Genomic DNA, 21,153 nt, shown 5'->3' on the forward strand with positions numbered 1-21,153 from the left:
TTTTTGATTTCTGGAACGTGTAAGCTCCGAATCTTCTTCTAATCCCCTTCTCCTTCTTTCGTTTGCAGGTATGAAGACGAAGCTTCTAGTGCTGGGTTCGAGCGGTGCCTCCACTTTTTTTCTAGAAAAATCCCCCCTTCTGTTCTTTGTTCTCTCTGATTTATAGTTAGGGTTTCGATTTGTTTTAGGGAATGTTAGATTAGATTTAGGTTATATTGATTGTAACGAAATCTTTGTAATCATGTTATTGATTCAATAAAGATTATATGATTTGATTTGATTTTGTTAAAATTAGATTTGATTTTTCTCTTCTGAATATTTGATTTTGTTATGAATTGATTGTGATTCGATCAAATTTCGTTGAAGATTTCCTTGCTGGGATTTGATTCAGATCATGGGCCTGGGTTCCACTTGGTTGAAGCTAGGGTTGCCGCGGCGCTTGGAGGAAGGAAAGAGACGGTGAACAGGACCGGGTTGGGTCCTGGGTTTGACCCGGTCCACACGAATTTAGCCCAATAGCGTTATCATTGTTGGCCCAACAATTGTTATCCACTAAGCCTTATTACTGACTAATAATAACAATTACCCCTAATCTTATTATTATTATTATTACTTAATCCTAATAACCATTAACACTAATATTTACTTAATATTAATAATCCTAATACTAAATAATAAGAGTTAATAATAAAACACTAATAAAACACTAATAAAACATAGTTAGTAACAATGGAATTAATAATAATAATATTATTTTTAAAGAATAAAAAAGATAAAAATGATTAGATAATAAAAGAACCTAATTAAAATCAATATGAAAACCTTAATGAAAAAGATTAATTTTTACTAATAATACTAACATAATTTAACTCCTATTTAATTTACAAATAATAGGTTAATACTAACTCTATTACTAATAATGGTCCAACTAATAATCTCTAATAAAAATGAAAGAAATAATGGAAATTAAATAGTAGTAAAGATGAGAAAATAAAAAAAAAACCTTAGAATGAAGTAAATGGGCCCAAATATTTGGGCCTGAATATTTGATAATTACAAGTCTTTATATAATTAAAGGGTTTTCATAAGAGGTCAGGTTTAACAATAGATATGTTAAACCCCATGGCTCTTAATTTTAACACTCTTAGTAAATAAAAAGATGCGAATCGCATCGGGTAAATTTTGGGGTATGACAGGATGGTGGTGATGGTGGCATACAACATCTGCCTAGCTAAGGAATTTGCTGCACTGTTTTCCTTTCCAGGCTTATACTTCACTTCAAAATCATACCCCACCAATTTGGACAACCATTTCTGTTGTTCTTCCCCCATGATCCTCTGCTCAGTAATAAACTTGAGACTTTTCTGATCAGTATGCACTTTAAAATGTCGTCCCAGCAAATATGGTCTCCACTTCTGAATTGCAATCACCATGGCCATTAATTCTCTCTCATAAACAGACTTTTGTTGTGCTCTAGCTGATAATGTCTGGCTCATGTATGAAATTGGTCGGCCTTCCTGCATGAGAACAGCCCTAATTCCTTTTCCTGATGCATCAGTCTCAAGTACAAATTCCTTCTCAAAATCAGGTAATGCTAATACTGGAATAGTAGTCATTTCCATTTTGAGAGCCTCAAAAGCTACTTGAGCTTCCTGGTTCCATAAGAAACTATCTTTCTTCAACAGCTGAGTCAGTGGCCACGCAATTTTTCCATAATTCTTTACAAACTTCCTGTAATATCCAGTTAGTCCTAGGAAACCCCTCAGTCCCTTCAGGTCCTTAGTACTAGGCCACTTAAGCATATCTTCAATTTTCTTTGGATCAGCAGAGACTCCATCCCCTGAAATTAAATGTCCTAAATATTCAATTTCCTGCTGACCAAAAGAACACTTTTTCTATTGGCAAACAGCTGTTGTTCTTGGAGCAAGGACATAACTGCCTTCAAGTGGTTTTGATGTTCCTCTTTGCTCCTACTATATATGAGGATATCATCAAAAAAACCAGACAAAATTTCCTCAAGTATGGCCTTAAGACTTCATTCATTAAGGCTTGAAATGTTGAAGGGGCATTTGTCAACCCAAAGGGCATCACCAAGTATTCATAGTGCCCTTCATGAGTTCTAAATGCAGTCTTAGATACATCCTCCTCCTTCATCCTGATCTGATGGTATCTAGCCTTCAAGTCTAATTTGGAAAAAATCATAGCTCCCCCCAATTCATCCAACAGTTCTTCAATGACAGGTATTGGAAATTTATTGGGGATTGTTACCTTGTTCAGGGCCCTATAGTCAGCACAAAATCTCCACCCCCCATCTTTTTTCTTGACTAACAGTACAGGGCTTGAAAAAGGGCTGGTACTATGCCTCACAATTCCAGCTTGCAACATATCTTTAACTATCTTTTCAATCTCATTCTTTTGATAGAAAGGATATCTGTAAGGCATGAGGTTTGGAATGGCAACATCCGGTTTGAGTCTAATGGCATGATCATGTGCCCTAATAGGTGGCAGCCCTGATGGTAAATTGAATACTTCTTCAAAAGGTCTCAATATCTCCTCCCACTCCTTCTGCTCCCCTATTGTACTCAGCATATCAAATTCCATGGACTGCAAATAAAATCCCATGCCCTCCTCCTTCAAACTCTTGAAAATAGATTTCCATGTGGACTGCCTTACACATAAAGCAGGGTCTCCTTTGATCTCATAAAGCTGACCCTCCTTCTCCCATTTTAGGCTTAGCTCCCCAAAATTGGCTTCAATTTTTCCCAAACTAGCTAGCCATTCCATACCTAATACCATATATGTACCACCTAACTCCATCATAAAGAAATGTTGGTTGAAATTCACTCCTTGCATCTTGAATCTCAGCCCTTCACACACTCCTTTATTTCTCACCCTATCTCCATTTCCCACTTCAATCACATAAGTAGGGGTCTCCACCACCTTCAAAGCTAGCTCTGCTGCAACTTTTGAATCCAGAAAGTTGCTAGTGGCACTTGAATCAATTAAAGTAAGCAGCCTTTTATCTTTCACTTCCACCCACACCTTGAAAGACTTATTGGAAGTAAATCCATCCCTACTTTTCATGGGCAGTTGCAAAGTTTGTAGCTCCTCCACCTTCTCCACTATTGTCAATTTATCTTCACCTAACACTTCTTCTTCACCTTCTTCTCCACTACTCTCCTCACACAGTTTTAAACACATATGCTTAAACTTGCAGACATGTTCCCTATTCCACTTATCTCCACACTTGAAACAGAGCCCTTTTTTACTTCTCTCTTCCAACTCTGCAGGGTCCAGCCTTTTTCCTTTTCCCTTGTCATTTCCTCCTACTTGGTTCTTCTCATGATCCTTCTTAGATCCTCCAGCCTCAGCAGGATCTTTCAGCCTGAATGTGCCTCCTCTATCATTCCAAAAACTCCCCTTCTTTGTAATAACTTCATTTTTTTCCTCAATCAGCAGTGCTCTGTCCATCAACTCAGCTAAATCCTGACTTTCATGTAGTTTCAACTCAGCCTGGATCTCATCCTTGAGTCCATTCAGAAAAATGGAGTCTAGCATGATTCGTTCTTCCCTTCTTAATGGTGCCACCATCATTTCAAACTTTTCTCGGTACTCCCCTACTGAACCTTTCTGTTTCAAGCTCAGTAATGGTCCTAAGGGATTATGCAATAGCCCTGGTTGAAAACGTCGCATCACAGCCAGTTTAAATTCATCCCATGTCCTCAATGGTGTTTGTTCCTCCCACCATTGGTACCAATGCAATGCTCTCTCTTCCATCGCTAACATTGCTACATCCAGTTTGTCTTTGGTCCTAACCTCATTCAGCTGGAAATAGCGTTCTACCTTCACCAACCATCCATACGCGTCCTCCCCTTTGAACAACGGAACCTCCAATCTCCTACGATTCCCAAAAATTCTGGAACGACCCTCACCTCTATAACTCTATTGCGACGGTGACGTGGCTTTGAATCGCGCGAGAGGGAGCTCCGGTCACTTCCGTCTTTGTCTTCCTCATCGTAATCGCCACCTCTTCGTGGTCGTCCATTTCTTCCCTGATTACGTCGCGGTTGCTCAAGAATCAACTGACGAATCTGCTCCACCGTGACCTGCGGCCTCGTCTGTTGTTCCATCACCATCTAACGAATTTGTTCCATTGTTCCCTCAAAGTTATTCATCCTTTGTTCTATGGTGTCGATCCTGTTTTCCATGATACTCCTCGTTACTACCATTCACGACGCAGCTGGAAACCAAGGCTCTAGATACCAAATTGATAGAATCAATTTAGTATAAAGCAGAAACAGAAATGAACACAGTAGGAAACATAGGGAAAATAGCTTGATTATTTAGTAGCTTCTACTAGAGTTTAAATGGGATCTAGTAGGTACAAGAGTAGTACTAAAATAGCAACAGAAAGAAAGAAAAGAAAATGGATTTAGGCAGCTTTGAGAGGCCTATTCTCTCCCTAGGGTTCAGTACCAAAATCTAGCATACTGTCACAATGATTATTCCTTCTATTTATGACCAATCCTAAAAGCTTTCCTCCACTCACAGCATGACACCTAGCTCTGTCATGTGCTGTGTACTAACAGAATTTGTTTTATTTGCCAGTTGTCCACTCCTTCTCTCTCTTGCGTGTTCTCTCATATACTTTTCCAAATCTACCAGGTAGTAATTTCAAGAGAAAGTTAAATCATGATTTCTCTATGGTTCTATATGGCCGTTTGTCGAATGTCGATGGTGATTTTCATCTTTATGGATTTACACATCAGCCTGACTTACATGAATTTTATCCATCGGGATTGGATTTAGATTGTTATACTAAGGAGCCATATTTACGTGTGCTCGAGGTTGAGGATTGGAAGGATCTTATGGCGACTAAGCTTGAGGACTTACTAGTGAGTAATTTGGATTCGATTTTCAAAAACCTTATTATTCTAACCGATGAAGAGATACCCACACCAGAACCGCCTGATGGAATATCGATTGTGACGTCAATGTGTGGTGAATCAATGGCTACTGTCATTAAGGAAACTCTTGACTCCAACCCCTCTTTCTACTTTGATTGGCCACTGCCTCCTTGGGGTTTTTCACTGCCACTTTATAGAAAACCCCTCTGCACTATAGTTGATGATCCGGGTATCGTCAATGGGGTTTTAACAGTCGTCGACACAATCGGTTTCTTAAGTATAATCTACGACTTTGCCATCATCTTTGTAAGTTCAAATATGGGTTGTTCTTTATGCTTTATGAGCTTCAACACTGTAAGCACTATCATGGTTATAGAACTTCTCATGAAATGGGAAATATTATTCGAGATAAATTCACAACCATCATCCAAAGAGATAACTCAACCACAATATCTTTTAAATAATGTTTTCTCTATTTCTAGTTGTCTTGTGACTGCTTTTGCCATTATGCAACCCATAAATCCTATTTTTCATGAGTTACTTGTTACATATACTTGGATGTATGGGGAAAACTATTTCTTCTATTATTAAGCTATAAGAAAATGCAAGTTTTAGCACAGGATGGAATAACTAATTCAACATGTGTTGTAGGTGAATCAGTTGATGTTGTTTTCCTTGTTACTGAAATACTACCCACTTCTACATGTGATCCATATATTAATGATGCATGTAGTTATTGTGATTTGTCTACAGATCTCTTTATGCTCTGTTATGCATTTAAAGAGATATGTTATGAACTTTATGGTTCCAATTTCTTCACAACGGCAATTTTCTTCCCTGTTGTTGGCTTGGCCGATGTTTTAACGACCTTTGCTGGCCTCACCTTGGACTTCAGTTTCACAACTACCTTGGACTTACTAACAACTTTAGTCTTCCCAAAAGTAGATTTGGTCTTAGAAGCTGCGGTTTTTCGGCTTGGCAGCTATAACTTTGGACTTTGAAGCAACCTTTGGCTTGACAACAACTTTAGCTTTTGGCTTAGCGACTAGCTTCTACTTCTTAGCCTTTACCTTTGAAGTTGGCTTTGCCTTTGACATGGAGACTACGGGCTTTTTCACAGCTACCGAAAGCTTGAACAAACTTTTACCCTTAGCGGGCTTGCTAGAAGCAATTTTTTCTTCAAATTATGGAGATACAATTTCTTGAAGGTTGAAGGAAGCTGTCTGTATTTCTCTGTGATAAATTTTGCAATCGCGTATTGGCTTGATTCGTTCTTCTCCTTCAGCGACAAAATTGTGTTTTTGGAGGCGTGTCCATTCACTACACCAACTATTGCACAATGGTTTGAACATGTCATTTGTCTCTTTTCTGCACCTAATGTAAAGTTGATGTGTGGCTTTGAAAGAATAGCAATGGTTTACCACCAAGAGGTAACAAATATTGTTGAGTGTCTCTTCAACAAATTTCATGGATGGTCTTTTGCTTCCACTCTTTCAAGTGATTTACTACTTTTTGGAGAAGTTTTTAAATTAATGGATGAAAATGGATCAAACATTCTGCATCTTTCTAATAAAGCTAGCACCACTGTGTTTGATTTTAACAAATGTGCTTGCTGCATTTTTCAATGCCCAATGCTCCTTATCCTTCAAATTGAGAAGTTTCTCTTGGTGAAATGGAGCACTTGTAGGATTCTTGAACCCCTTGAGGTTACTTTAGGGGACTTTTTGGTTCTACAGTTATTTTGTACAAGCTTGAGGATAAGGTTGTTTTTGAAGATGTGAGTAATGATAGAATATGAAATTATTTTTAGACAATTAAGTTAAAAGGAAAATTTATCATAGTTGGACATTTATTTCATATATTATTTAGATGGACTTTTTAGCCATTAAGTCTTTATGTTACTACCCACTACTACTATTATATATGTACTCTCAGTAAGAGATGGAAAAAAATAATCAATAAAATCAAAAAAAATTTATTTTTATTAGTTTAGTTTATCTCTTCCATAGTGTAGAATTTTAAAACTTTCTTAAGGTTTGATAGTGTTCTCTTTTAGAGCCTATTCATATTATTCCATTTATTTAATTTTTATGTGGTTGGGAAATTGTTTTTACTCGACATGATATATATAGGTAGGTGGTAGGTGATGTCTTCTAGAGTTGTGATATGATTAGAATTCTATATGTATTTTAGAATTATCATTGAATATTTTTGTGTTTGTTTGGATTCATATTTATAAGGATGATGGCACCATCTCCAACTCCAACCATGGTATGGCCTCTAATATGGCCAGTCAACAGAGAATATGCAAGAGGGTGGAGACGACAAACAATATCCCTCTCTTGTAATAGGGTTATCACATTCGGGTTAATAGAACATATATGTATAATCATTAAGATACTAGAAAATGTGATTAATACAATTTAATCTCAATATTTTAATCTTACTACTAATTCACATAGTAATCTTATTGCTTTTTTTTTTTTTTTTTTGGCTTTATACCACCGGTTTAGTCCGGTTCGGGGGCGAGTTCTGGCATCAAGTGGTTCCATCCCCCTCCCGATCGCAGTTGCGGGGGATCGAACCGTGGTTCTCCCTACCAAGACCAGCGCCAATCACCACTGGACCAACTAACGATTGGTAATCTTATTGCTTTTTAACTTTTACTTAATTTAATAAAACAAAACCTTATAATTTTCATTTAAGATTATAATTATTGTTCAACGGTATAATATCTCTCAAGTCTATGTAGATATAATAAGAGTCAAATACTTGTATTAAATAGTTGTTACATTAGTACTTCTTCCCACATTCTAGAGTTGGAATATAAAAGTCTTTCAACTTATAATTAGTGTTAAAACCAATTAGCGAAAGAAAAGAAAAATTGATTAGTTGATTTATGACTATTTCTCGAGTAGTCGTATACTTGTCTATTCATGTGAAGAAAATTGTGTTCTTGGAAAGTTTAACTTTTTATTTCCAAATTAAGTAATTTCTTCTATCACTTTAAATCTAGACTGAATTTAAACCTCACATATTTTTTGGTTAGTTGACCACTATGCCCTCATATAAAAAATTTCCATATGTTTGAATTTGATAGTGAAAGAAGAAATGAAACATTGACTATATTAGTATATTGGAAGTAGTAGTTAAATAATACATATAAAAAGTTTAGTGTGCATTGTAAGACACATTGATTTGGTTGATTAAAAAAATGGTTAGGTCATTCATCATCAAATTGTCAATGTGTGACACACTTTTTGGCCTAAATTACTAACTCAACAAACCAATATCATGGTTTGAATTTAAAGGATGTTCAATATCGCTGTTAATCAGTTTTATAAATAAAGATTAGTTAAAAATATCATTATCTTTACTTTGAATTTTTCATAATAAACTTAGAAAGGATTCCAAACAATTTGTATAGTCTAGATGCACACTATCATTTACATTGAAAACAAAAATTGGACTCTGTCAAGTCAATAGTGGACTTTTATTATGGAAGTTGTGTGACAATGAAATGTGTTTCACAAAATAATTATTAACAAAAAAAAATGAAGAAAGAAAATTTGTGTATAATAACAAACAATATACAAGAATTGACACTTTCAAAATTCACAAACGCGTTAAGCGTAAGGAAAAAGTGATTGTGGAAAACAATTCACTCATAAGAAGAAACTGTGGTAGTAGAATTGGACCCACAAAGAATAGGTTCTGCCAAACAAGCCTCAAGTGCTTTTTCCAAACTACTCACAACATGGCTCATGTTTGGTCTATCTCTCCCTTCTAAACGAACACAATCACAAGCCAAGTAACCTACAAAAGCCACACCTTCAATCTCAAATGGTGTTGGTGGTGGCAACTTTGGATCCAAAACCCTATGAATCTCATCTTGAACTATAAATGGTACCATAAAATCAACCACATTTCTTGGCACTCCATTTTCATTTTTGTGTATAGCTTTGTAGCCACTTAAGAGTTCTAATAAAACAACTCCGAAACTATAGACATCGCTTTTCGTTGTTAAATGTTGTAGCCTATAGTATTCGGGGTCCATGTAACCTACGGTCCCGGCTCCTAGAAGTGAGAGATGTGACTCTTCGTCTTCTGGGCCGATTAATGATAATCCGAAATCCGAAACTTTTGCGACGCATTTTGAGTCTAGTAAAATGTTTGAGGATTTAATGTCACGGTGAATGATCGACGGTGTAGCGTATCTATGTAGATATTCTATACCTCGGGCCGCGTCTAAGGCAACTTTTATACGGACGCTCCATGACATGATATTCGAGGTTTGAAACTTGTGGAGATGGTCGTTTAAGCTTCCGTTGTTCATGTATTCATAGACTAAGATTCTCTCGTGTTTGTCTTCGTAGAAACCGAGTAGTTTTACCAAGTTTTTGTGGTGGAGTCTCGATAAAGATTCGAGTTCGTTCACAAAGGCGTTGTCTTGGTCTTCTTGTTTTCTCGCGACACCGAAATGTGCAGAAGAAATTGAAGTTGATGACAATTCAGCTCTTTTTATAGCGACTTCGATTCCTTCTTCTTCGAGTTTTCCATGGTACACCGACCCGAAACTTCCAACGCCGATCTTGTTCTGTTCAGAGAAATTGTTAGTGGCTTGAATTAGTTTTTGAAGGGAAAATTCCTCCAAAAGTGTGCCTCCGTTTCCCATGCTGATTACATGGCTTAACCGTTTCTCAAGAATCGGGATGCCACGAGGAGGCTCCGATTCGGTTTCGGGATCAGGATCGTCTAACCTTCCAGAGTCATGAACTCTAGACTTGCATCCCAAGTCTTTGCAGTGTCTGAAAAGAAAGTAAGATAAAACCAGTAACAACGAAATGCATCCAACGCAACCGATCACGAGAAACGCCACCATTTTCCCGCTCCAAGTACTACTTTTCGACGAATTTCCAACCACCGGAGACGGAGGATTCGACGGCGGTGATGACGGAATCTCAATTATCGGTAAACAAGCTTTACAAATGACGCCTGGCGAGACACAAAGCTTAGCAGAATCCGATAAAGGCCCACACGGACATCGACTCTTACAAGGTCCTGGAAGCACATTATCAAACACCTTGAACGCATTTTTCGACTCCTCGAAAACCTCATTTCCCCAACAAAACAAAGAGTAATTAGAAGCTAAAACACCACAAAAAACACTTTTTTTAGCCACAATTGATTCAAAAAAAGCACTTTTTAATCTCGATGGCATGGTGAAGTTATTCAAACCCCAACATTGAACTAACCCATCATACCCAAGAGCACAACTTCTCTTCTCTCCCAAAGCCAATCCAATGAATCTCCCTTTTGGTTTCTCACCAACCACATCACCCCAACAATCCAAACCACCATCACTAGAAATCACACAAACATGATTCGAACCGGCTTCGATCACCGAATAATTCCCACCGTTCTTTGGTTCATTTCCAACTACTTCTTTGTTACTTCCTTCGCAAGTAACAGAATTCCCTTTTCCATTTTCTACTATCCCACATACAAAATTCTCTCCAACTGCAATACTTGAAAAATTCAAGCTTAAATTGAATGAACTGAAGCTCTTCCATTGCCAACACTCGACGCGTAAACCGTTATTCGCTTTAACAAGACCACAAACATGGGAATTTCCGCTATCTATGTCTTCAATGAATGATCCATGATAGATTCTTTTAAAGGGAACAATGGTGGAATTTGAAGAGTTCGAGAATCTCCAACAACCTAAGATGGAATTTGAAGAGTTTGATGATGATGATGTTAATGCACATAGAAAACCATTTCCACCAACAATTTGAGAATATGAAACATTAGGATTCACTTCAAGGTTAATAGTAGTACTAGGAGGAAAAGTACTACAATTGAGATTTGAGTGTTTTTGTTTGTTTTGAGGTTGTTGTTGTTGTTGTAAGACACAGATTAAGGTTTGGTTTGAATTCGAAGAGTCAGAAATTGAAACAGTTGAGAGTGTGTATATGTTAGGAAGAAAAAGAATAAAAGAAGAGAAAAATAAAGAAATGAACAAGTGATTATAGTGAAGAGCCATGGAAATTATTGTTAAAAGAATTCAATAATTTCATGGTGTGTAAGAGAAGGTGATTTGAGAAGGGTATTCATAAGATGAGGTTTTTGATTATTAATGAGAATCTAAAAGCTGAAAAGTTAATTTTATAAACGCGGTTTCATAATTGAGAAATGGTATTATTAAGAAGTTTTGTTCATTTGTTGAGGACTTAGGACTAAGACTAAGTCAATATATCGACTTTTGTATTCAATGAATAATAACGTTATTTCCAACTCAAAATTAAAATAGAGACACATGAAAAACCACTGTTTTCTAATAAAGAGACCATTGATGCCAAATATTCACCGTCCATTGAGTAGTTATTATATTATTATGTGTTTCATACATGCAAAATAATTAATACTAATTTGTAAGATTTTAAATTTTATAAATTATTGAAATAAAAAATAATTGTATATAATTTATGAAAAGAATTCTATTGACAGTATTAAACAAAAATTATAGTTTAAGAAAACATGAATAATTAAATAATTTTGTTATATATATTTGATATGAAAGATGTATAGTAATACATAAACAGAAAATTACCTATGCAAAGAAATGTTATTTAATTTGTTAAAAAATATAAATTATATTTTAGAGTTTTTTATATTTCTAATAATAAATATATTTGAATACATGAATGGAAATACTTTTATTTTAAATTCACATCAAATTATTTTTTATTTTATATATATATATATATATATATATATATATATATATATATATATATATATATATATATATATATATATATATATATATATATATATATAAATTTTATTAGATATACGACTGCATTCAATCTGTTAAAAAAATAAAATCATTTTTATAATTTTTCAAATTTTAAATTATAAATTGAATTTTTAAATATATCAATTTCAATAAATTAATTGTTAGTTTTTTATTTTTAAAACTAATATCAAATTATATTTTATTTTTAATTTATATCTAATTTTAAAACAAATTCTCTGGTCCTTTAATTTTTGTTTATAACAAATTCTCTTTTTATTTTTTGTCAATATCAAATTGATCTTTTGTCATTCAATGTTTATCACGATACTCATTTTCATATTATATTGATTATGAAGTACTAAAATATTATCAAATTTTAGTTATTTATGAATACTAAAATATGATAGAAACCCCCAGGATTCAACTTCAATTCCACTCTAATCACTCCAGTGTTGGGAAAAAAAATCAATTTCATATAAAATTATCCAATAAAATATATATAGTGATAATCACAACAAAACAAAAACACAAAAACAAATACAGTGATAATTAAAAAGTAAACTTCATCAAAATTACTAGATAAATATTAATTATTTTATCTTCGATTTAATTAATAAAAGTAAACTTTTGACTCATGTAAGAATACATAAAAAAAAATATAGGTAGAAAATAAAGGATGCATAAACACAATATTTAATTTTATCTTAATACGTTGAAACAATCATAATTTTGAAACAAAAATTAAAATAACTTATAAGAAGGAAGATTAAGGATGAAGGAATTACTATATTTGCTGATGACAAGAAGTCAATTACAAGCCATCATCTTTATCATATTTTTAATTTTGAAAAACAACCTTTATTATATTTTAATTATCGCATATACTATTTACAAATCATGTTTATGCATATTCGTTGTCGTGAACATAAAGGGTCAAGACACACATACTTGGATTGCAATGTATGGATAACATAAGCCATAGAAACTTTCATAATATCTACAAAGAAGATTCGCACAAAATCTAGTGTTTCTTTTTAATTTTTTTAAATGACCAAGTAAAATTGAGCCTAAATGCCGTAGGAAATTAAACATGATTAAGTCTAAAATTTTACTGTTAGCACAATGAAAGTAGGATATATCTCTTTATAAAATGAATATTTAAAGGAGTACAGTATGAGGCTTAAAAATGATTGTTACTATGCAAGTCTACTAATTTAGTATCTCTATTCACTAGTATGCCTCTTTATACAAGCGAATTAACATTGAATTTTATTTGTTAATTGGAGCTAAAACTTGTGGAATCCAACAATAGCTTGTTGATGTAGAAAGTGATTGAATGAAAGATCTTCTTTTAACTAAGGAAAATGATTCAATTGAAAAGTTTTAAAAAATAGTATAGCTTAGATATTCTTTACGCGCAATTGCTGAAATTAATCTATCGAATTAGTGACAACAATAATAAACGGAAAAACACTCCTTCAAGAGAATTGAACACTTCTGCGTGTCCAGAGCTAGGTTTAAACCTAGGACTTTGACTAAGTTGGAGTATGCTTCGTGTGCAACTCCAAAGACTAATCCTTCGAGCAAGTGACAACCACAATAGATAGCAAATCTCTTCCCCAAAAATATAACACTTTCGCATATACAAAACTAAATTCGAACCCAAAATCTCTGGTTAAACTAAAAAGATCTCTAACCATCTCTGTTATTTTAGGTACAGACTAAGTGCGAACTATAAGAAGTTATTTATTTTAATACAATAATAACTACAATAGCTGACCTTTGAACTTCGATTACTGCCTAAACTTATAACAAAGTCAACAAAGAAAACATGAATACACACACAGTTACTAGTAACTTGAGAAATTATACAAATGATTTGTTAAGATATTCAACATGTAATTGCTAGTTATTATACTGATAGTTACATGAAACTCAGAACAGAGGTGGTTGAAATTTAGTAATGTTTGTGAAGTCAAAGATTCATCAACGATACAATAAAATACAACTAATCTATTTTCTATTTTGAAAATTTTGACATTAGTTGTTTAAAGTGGGTCGAAAATACTATATTATTTTCAGTTTTCAACATAAGAGCTTAACATATGCCAAAAAAATATATTAAATGCTTAACTACTCTTACCACCTCCCACAAACAATCTAATAAAAAAAAAAGTAATTTGTGAAAAAAGGTAGGCACAGCTCTGCAAAATACATTATATTAATGAAGGAGTGAAATAATGACTTAAATATCACAAGAACATAACATTGAATGGATGATTTTCCTTATTTTTTTATTTTGCTTCTTAAATCAAATACATAATTTCCAGTGATAATATACAGAAAATGGTAAAGAACACAACATACAGACCAGAAGTAACACGAGGAATCAAACCAACAAACTACGACTCACTACATCCGCCGTTTTCTCACTAATAATAACTTGTACAATTTGAGGCGGATTTTACTATCACTGAAAATGAGGTCCAATACAACACTGTACTATCGAGCTAACGATGAAATGAGGCTTATTTTGACTCTTATAACTGATTTAAAAAAATAACTATAAAGTTGTAAATCCATTACCTCCATCAAGACACCACCATGGTACATCAAAATGTCGAACGATGATCTTCTATGCTACCATAGATTCTGAAGATGATTTCCTTTGCTCTAAAAGATTTGTAAGTGCGGCATCAATTTGAGTAAATACATTCTCCTGAGAGGCATTTCCGTTAATCTGTAAACAACAAAAGCACCTTAGAAGTGGTTTATCGCACACTAAAATATATGGAGCAGAACCTGCTGAATTATATATATTTCATGTGTCTTTGCATTTATGTTAGCAGGAACTTATTGAACTTGAATAAACTGTCAAATAGCAACGATTAAAAGAATTATAGAAACACGAACACCAAGTTTAAATTAGTTAAGCAACAAATAACTGTCACCCCATACAAATGTTAAAATGCATGTATCCATAAAACATTCTCTATTTTATCGTTAGTTCAAATACATAAAAGTCAATTAATTGCATGTTCGTTTACAGAGAAAATATTCTTGGCTTCCACTTGATTAGTTTAAAATGAGGAATTAGACAAAGATAAAATCTAATTCGGGTTCTATTTAGTGGTGTAATGAGTCAGTAAAAAACTGTGTTAGTCATCGATTTAACTAATGCCCCTTTCTTAGTGTCATAATATGATTGGAATTCATACAATTCCTTATTCAGTATAAGTTGACAGGTTGTACAGTAAAGATAACAGCAAATAGTAAGGAAAGACAAGAAATTGAAATGAAATTCTTGATACATTCATCTGTTGAGTCCGAACGTTACAAATATATGAATTACATATTCGTATTATGCTATATGCAATACTTTATGAACAATGACAGATTTTCAGCATATTTATTCTCCAATCATTTTATCTCCTCATGCCAATCTTCTGGGTTTTCTGGATGCTCTAACTGCCTTAATTTTAAATCGGTTATATTCTGTTTTATGATTTATAGATCATGCTTTGTCGTTTTCTGTAGTATGACTGTAGATCAAAACTGAGGTAGGAAGGAGGGTCATGTAATAATATTAGAAATATGTGGATGAGAAAAGCAGCAATTTGCAGTAAACCAGTGGGAGGAAGAATGAACAGTGAACATGACATGTGAAAAGTATGAATTAGATAGAAGGATAGAACTCTTGGATAAGTGAGACAACTATAGAAAGATATGAATATTTAAGATTAAGGATAGAAGCAAGAACAGTGGCAGAGCTTCACAAAATTTTATGGGAGGCCAAAACAAATTAAAAATATATGAATATTAAAAACTATTTCCCTACAATATCTAACGGAATCAAAATTGGTCAAGTGGTTGCGAGAAAGTAGTGACACTTAAGATGCGTGTTTCTTGAATGAAAAAAATAAGGATAAAAGCATGTGATAGTTTTAAACAAAATATTATCGAAACAATAGATCCAACGGCTAATAGTTAATCCTCTCACCTCTTACTTGATAATGCCACCTATACAGACATATATATTGCACAAAAAACATATAGCATAGAACAAAGAGTGATTTCCGTATTTGTTTTTGTTTGTGCTGTGTGATGACCACCAAACAGATATACTACAACACAAATGTCTACCCTGGTTTTTGCTTATACTACAACTAGTCAGAGACCCGTGCTTCCGCACGGGTGATTTTTTTTCTGGTGTAGTATTTTTGTAATGATATGAATAATATAAATAAAAGGAATTATAAGCAATATGCATAATTAAAAGGAATTGTTTTACTTGAATAGAGTTTGAGTTTTATTGATTGCTCTGTTATACTCCCAATTCTTTGAAAATCGAATATCCATAGGAATCGTTTTGAAATTTGAAAATAAATACTTTAGTTTTCAAATAAAAGTCATTATTGTTTAAAATAAAATAGGCATTGTATTGAAAATGACCCTTAAGATTAAACATTATTATCGTATTTATGTGCTAATTTTGTGTGTAATAAAGAACCATATAAAAAAGAGCATGTGAGTTGGAGAAAAAAATAAAATTTTAACAAATGCAAATGTAAAATTTTAAATATAAATGAAAAATATGAAATAATTTACTTAATTGTAAATTTAACAATAATTATATAGAAAACAATGATCCACAAAAAAATGTTTAAGATAGGTTAAGAACACAATAGCAAAATTGGGTCAGGTAATTTAATAATTGACGGTCCAACAACAATTAAAAGAAAATGATATAGATCACTATGGTTTAATTATAAATGAAAAATGATCATATAAATTCAATTATATTAAATAATCATATAAAAAATACAATAAGATGGAGATAATAAAAATGAAATATTAACATTTAAAAATAAAAATTATCTCTCAATTAATAGTAATTGTTGATTAAAATAAAATAGCTACTATGTTGATAATGACACGTGAAATAAAAAAATAATTTGATGCGATATAAAATATATTTAAAAACAAATGTAAAATAAACAATAATCATGGAAATTTAATTGTATTAAATAATGATAAAAAATCGTGAGATGGAGAATTTAGTGCAAATAAATTTTGGTGAAAGGGTAATTTAGGCAATTTGGTCAATCTATTATTAATGAATAGATAGTAGATTAATTGTATTAAATAGTGATAAAAAATCGTGAGATGGAGAAAAAAAATAAAAATAAAGATATTATCTCTCAAATAAAGACAATGATTGATTAAAATAAAATAGACATTATGTTGATAGTGACCCGTGAGATAATAAATAAATAAATAAATAAATAGAGAAAAAAATTAAAATGAAAGTAAGAAAGTGTGAAAAAATGTGAGAGAAATTTGAAATTTTAATTAAGATAGAGAAAATGTGTAATGATTGATTAAAAAAAATTAAATATTGAGTTGATAGTGGCCCGTGAAATAATTAAATATTTTTGGGAATAATAATTAAATGATCGAATATTAATATTTTTTGCGATAATAGATAAATGTTGAAAAATTAAAATGAAAGTATGGAAAAATGAAATGCGAAAGAAATTTGAAATTTTTAGTAAGATTAAAATTTAAAAATAGATTATTAATATTTTTTGTGATAATAAATAAATTAAGAAAAATTAAAATGAAATAAGAAAGTGTGGGAAAATGAAATGTAAAAGAAATTTAAATATGACTTCCATCATCCATGGCTTACATGTGATGTCATCATTCATGCAATAAAGTTGTAGGGAAAATGTTATTTAATTCGGACCAATGAAAAGCTAACACTTGGTGCATCCATTCAATAAAGTTGAAAGAGTGAATACTTAATTTGTTAGTTACAAAAATGACCTTTTATTAGTGCAAATAAATTTTGGTAAAAGGATAATTTAGGCAATTTGGTCAATCTATTATTAATGAATAGATAGATAGTAGATGGAATGTGCAAAAGCACCATTGGCATCTTGTCCATAAAAACAAGATATGAATGCCCTTAGAGCTTAGGGCGTGGACATCCATGCTTTCTGTTAGAATATTATAAAATATTCTAAACTAATATAAAAGATATTATACGATATTTTATAATATTCTAAGACTTTCTAATGTGGTGACAGATTGCTTATTCCATATTGGTAGCATACAGTACTAACAAACACGATTGATTGGTAATTATTCATTAATGATATCTATTACACAAACAACAAATAAGATTACTTTTGCATGCAGCATGCATGTCTCTGTTGTGTGGACAGGTGTACGGGGATGTGTGACATAGAGATAAAGAGAACAAGTTAAGTCATAAAGCATACCTTAATGGTTATATCTTTAAACATGGAAAGGACTGCCTCCACATTTTGATGATGGGTGTTCAATCGCAACTTTACCTAAGTCAAAAGCAAACAATAGCGCAAATAACTTTCAGTTGTACTTAATTCATAAAATCCTAAAGTTGTCAACAGAGAGCATGGAGTATTTTCTGATTAAAGAATTGAAATTTTTACAGAAAAAGTACATTGGAGTTTCTAATAGCTTACATACCTTCTCTTCAGTATCATCAAAACGTTGAGTAAGCCTATCTGCAATTTCTTTTGTTTCTGGAGGAGAATACTTCAAATGATATATTTTTCCAGTAACAGGATCTAATCTCCTTCCAACTACTCTCTCCACAAGAATATCTTCAGAGACCTGAAAATTTTAATGAAATTATAACTATAATAAAAGATACATCGACTCTTTTTTTTTTCTGCATTAAGACCAATGGCGTCTGATGTTTATAGCAGTTGAGTCTCCCCTGCAAGGCCACAACAGCGTAGTTGTTCAAATAATTGTTCAATTTTTAGATATATGGTAAAAACTGTTAGGGTCCGTCATAACTCCAGATGGAAGGTGTTGCTGAGAGATTCCGAACCAAATCTTGTTCTTATGGATGATACTTTGCTGAATATTACTACTTGACATCAATCTCTTTCTTCTTTTAAAATAACATTCGATTTAACTAATCAATGACTGATAAATTAAAGTGAAGCCAAGGCAGAAAATATTGAAATATCAACGGTAGAAATATAACAACACATCTTTACCTCTAGAAGAATAAAAATATCAGGTTCAAACCCTAATTCCTTAAGTGCAGTAGCCTGTGATAAGCTCCTGGGATATCCATCTAAAAGCCAACCATTCTCTACTGAATCTGGCTTCAAGAGACGATCCTTGACCATCTATAAAATAAAAGAGTTATTAACAATTAAGACAAAACGTTTTTGAATAGAAATTGAACAGTCACTTCCATTTCCCCTACCATACCATGACAACTATTTCATCAGGGACCAACTGTCCCTTCTCCATATATTCTTTTGCACGCTTTCCATTTTCACTTCCGGTTGCAATTTCTGCCCTTAGTAAATCTCCAGCAGCAACATGCACCAAATCGTACTGCATATATGAGATGTACTTGAATCAATTTTGTATTTCAATGCACACTAAAAATAAGAGCATAATCTACTAGTGAACCAGTAACTTGTCCCAAAGCCAAGAAAATCATCTAGTTAGTAACTAGTAAAGGTGCAACAGCTACAAAGTTGTTGCATTTAAGTCACAAGTTTTTCTCCTAAATCCAACGACTTTGCAGCAACTGCACTGCTAGCGCAAGGGATCTAAATACTCTAGTACAAGACACTTAGAGTTAGGGATTTCAAAGGGTGCGGGCACTGCGTTAAACCCCTAAGCATCCTGAGGGCTCATTTGGTTCAAACGAGGGGAGGGAAGGAATTTAACGAGATATTCTATTCAGTCATGAGGCGGGGAAGTAAGTCAAATAACCTATATTTTGTATGGTTCACAAGGGGGGGAGATTTTAACTAAGGGAAGTCGTAATCTACTTTACACACTCTTTTAACATACTACTTGGCGTTTAATATTTGATAATTTATTAGATGATACAACAACAACAATCAAGCCCTATCCCACTAAGTGGGGTCGGCTACATGGATCAACTTCCGTCATAATGTTCTATCCAAGATCATGTATCCAAATTGTTAACCTCGGGATCTTTCTTAATTACTTTTAGATGATACATTTAATATTTTCTAAAATCGTCTTACCTCCCCTCCAAATCCCCCAATGTTGGAGGGAAGCCAAAGTTTAGTTACAAGACATTTTCCCCATTCCCATCTCCTCTCCTCTCCTTCAAAAAAACGAACCAAACAAAGAATATTTAAAATAGTCTTTTTCATGGCCACCATTTTTCACAACCAAACACTGAGAATAGGTCAAACCTGACCCAACCCAACCCATGGATGGATCAAAATGCTTATCTCAAATATTGTTGTACTTCACTATTTACACCCATCATACAATTCAATATACCACATAGGATTTCAAATAAATGTTTGCAACCACAATATAGCTTGTCATATCAGACACATTTGATCTAATTCTCCACAATAATCACAATTTAAAACATTGATGTATCAATGTAGCACTCTAGAGCGAAGCTTGGGACATTTATACAAAAAAGTACAAGTCAATTACACACAAGTAAATAGCAATTTCAAAGGAAAACTAAATAAAAAAAGAGATTAATAATTGATAACTAATGACAATCATAATAGTTGAAAAGTTAGGTCAAATTGAAAAAACAGACTATAAATCAATAACAGTTGAAAAACTAGGTCAAATTGAATTGAATAACCTTACTTTGTTAGCAATAAGCTGACACTGAGTTCCTTTACCAGAAGCCGGAGCACCGGAAATCATAACACGCAGCGGCTCCTCCGTCTCCGCCACCGCCTTCACAGTCTGAAAAAATTCAACAACCACTAAATCAATCGAAATTCAAAATCATCAAAAAGAAAATCGAAGAATGAAACGATAGATAGTACCATAGAAGAATGAGAAAGCGATCGCGTGTAGGATGAACGGAGAGGGAACACATCGGAAGAATGAAAACGAAGGTGTAGTGGTTGACGGTGGTGGTGGTGAGTAGTGTTAAGTGAAAATGAAGAAGAAGATGAACGCGCTTTTTGTAGCTTATGATTATGGATATTGTTAGTTTGAGTTGCGAATAACGATGATGAAGCGGCGGAGAAATTCGAGATTGTGTAACCCATTTTTTTCCGTCACTCTCCTGCCGCTGTGTTGGTTGCTCTTGTTAGTTACTGCTCATGCGTGTCCATATATCATCGTCTTTTCTACCAAACATTGCTATATGTATTTGGAATTTGGTTTGGAAGTAAATAAATTCCTTTCAAAAATGGTCACCTTAATAAAACACAATGATTTTTTTTTAACATTGATACTAGGGGTGGCAAAACGGGCCGCCCGCCCCGCCCGCCGCCCGCCCGCCTTATGACCGCCAAAAAAGAGCGGGGCGGGCATGCCCGCCAAGTAAAATGGGCATCAAAATCATGCCCGTCCCGCCAAGATGGTGGGTTGGCGGGCGGCGGGCTTACCCGCCTATTTTTATTTATA

General features: G+C 33.4%; 3 protein-coding genes and 1 pseudogene across 3 annotated transcripts; all 4 read right to left on the reverse strand.

Moving 5' to 3' along the window:
* Window positions 1-1,082: 1,082 nt before the first annotated feature.
* Window positions 1,083-4,136, reverse strand: LOC131634920 (uncharacterized). The gene is made up of 3 exons (XM_058905549.1): window positions 3,933-4,136; window positions 2,002-3,843; window positions 1,083-1,871 (listed from the first exon to the last, which is right to left on the reverse strand). The coding sequence occupies exons 1-3, from the start codon at window positions 4,134-4,136 to the stop codon at window positions 1,083-1,085; spliced, it is 2,835 nt and encodes a 944-aa protein (XP_058761532.1).
* A 1,570-nt stretch (window positions 4,137-5,706) lies between these two features.
* LOC131634921 (histone H1-like) lies at window positions 5,707-6,264 on the reverse strand (annotated as a pseudogene).
* Window positions 6,265-8,174: 1,910 nt separating this feature from the next.
* LOC131634923 (serine/threonine-protein kinase-like protein CCR4) lies at window positions 8,175-11,098 on the reverse strand. Its single transcript, XM_058905551.1, has one exon. The coding sequence runs from the start codon at window positions 10,951-10,953 to the stop codon at window positions 8,569-8,571; it is 2,385 nt and encodes a 794-aa protein (XP_058761534.1). The 5' UTR covers window positions 10,954-11,098; the 3' UTR covers window positions 8,175-8,568.
* Window positions 11,099-13,972: 2,874 nt separating this feature from the next.
* Window positions 13,973-20,910, reverse strand: LOC131634925 (adenylate kinase, chloroplastic-like). The gene is made up of 7 exons (XM_058905552.1): window positions 20,565-20,910; window positions 20,380-20,481; window positions 18,988-19,116; window positions 18,768-18,902; window positions 18,226-18,372; window positions 17,997-18,071; window positions 13,973-14,449 (listed from the first exon to the last, which is right to left on the reverse strand). Exons 1-7 carry the CDS (start codon window positions 20,790-20,792, stop codon window positions 14,345-14,347), a joined length of 921 nt encoding a protein of 306 aa, XP_058761535.1. The 5' UTR covers window positions 20,793-20,910; the 3' UTR covers window positions 13,973-14,344.
* Between the last annotated feature and the right edge of the window lie 243 nt (window positions 20,911-21,153).

This window comes from Vicia villosa, unplaced genomic scaffold, assembly GCF_029867415.1.
Source record: "Vicia villosa cultivar HV-30 ecotype Madison, WI unplaced genomic scaffold, Vvil1.0 ctg.001383F_1_1, whole genome shotgun sequence".
Lineage (NCBI taxonomy): Eukaryota > Viridiplantae > Streptophyta > Magnoliopsida > Fabales > Fabaceae > Vicia > Vicia villosa.

What these genes read in the sequence shown, in the direction of transcription:
- LOC131634920 (XM_058905549.1), bottom strand. Translation starts at nt 4,136, where the DNA reads ATGGTGATGGAACAACAGACGAGGCCGCAGGTCACGGTGGAGCAGATT. An exon ending in GTCGCAATAGAGTTATAGAG is followed by an intron (nt 3,844 to 3,932) that starts GTGAGGGTCGTT and finishes TGGTTGGTGAAG; the next exon opens with GTAGAACGCTATTTCCAGCT. An exon ending in ACTTGAGGAAATTTTGTCTG is followed by an intron (nt 1,872 to 2,001) that starts GTTTTTTTGATG and finishes TTTGGTCAGCAG; the next exon opens with GAAATTGAATATTTAGGACA.
- LOC131634923 (XM_058905551.1), bottom strand. Translation starts at nt 10,953, where the DNA reads ATGGCTCTTCACTATAATCACTTGTTCATTTCTTTATTTTTCTCTTCT.
- LOC131634925 (XM_058905552.1), bottom strand. Translation starts at nt 20,792, where the DNA reads ATGGGTTACACAATCTCGAATTTCTCCGCCGCTTCATCATCGTTATTC. An exon ending in CTGATGAAATAGTTGTCATG is followed by an intron (nt 18,903 to 18,987) that starts GTATGGTAGGGG and finishes TTTATTTTATAG; the next exon opens with ATGGTCAAGGATCGTCTCTT. An exon ending in TTAAAGATATAACCATTAAG is followed by an intron (nt 14,450 to 17,996) that starts GTATGCTTTATG and finishes TGTTGTTTACAG; the next exon opens with ATTAACGGAAATGCCTCTCA.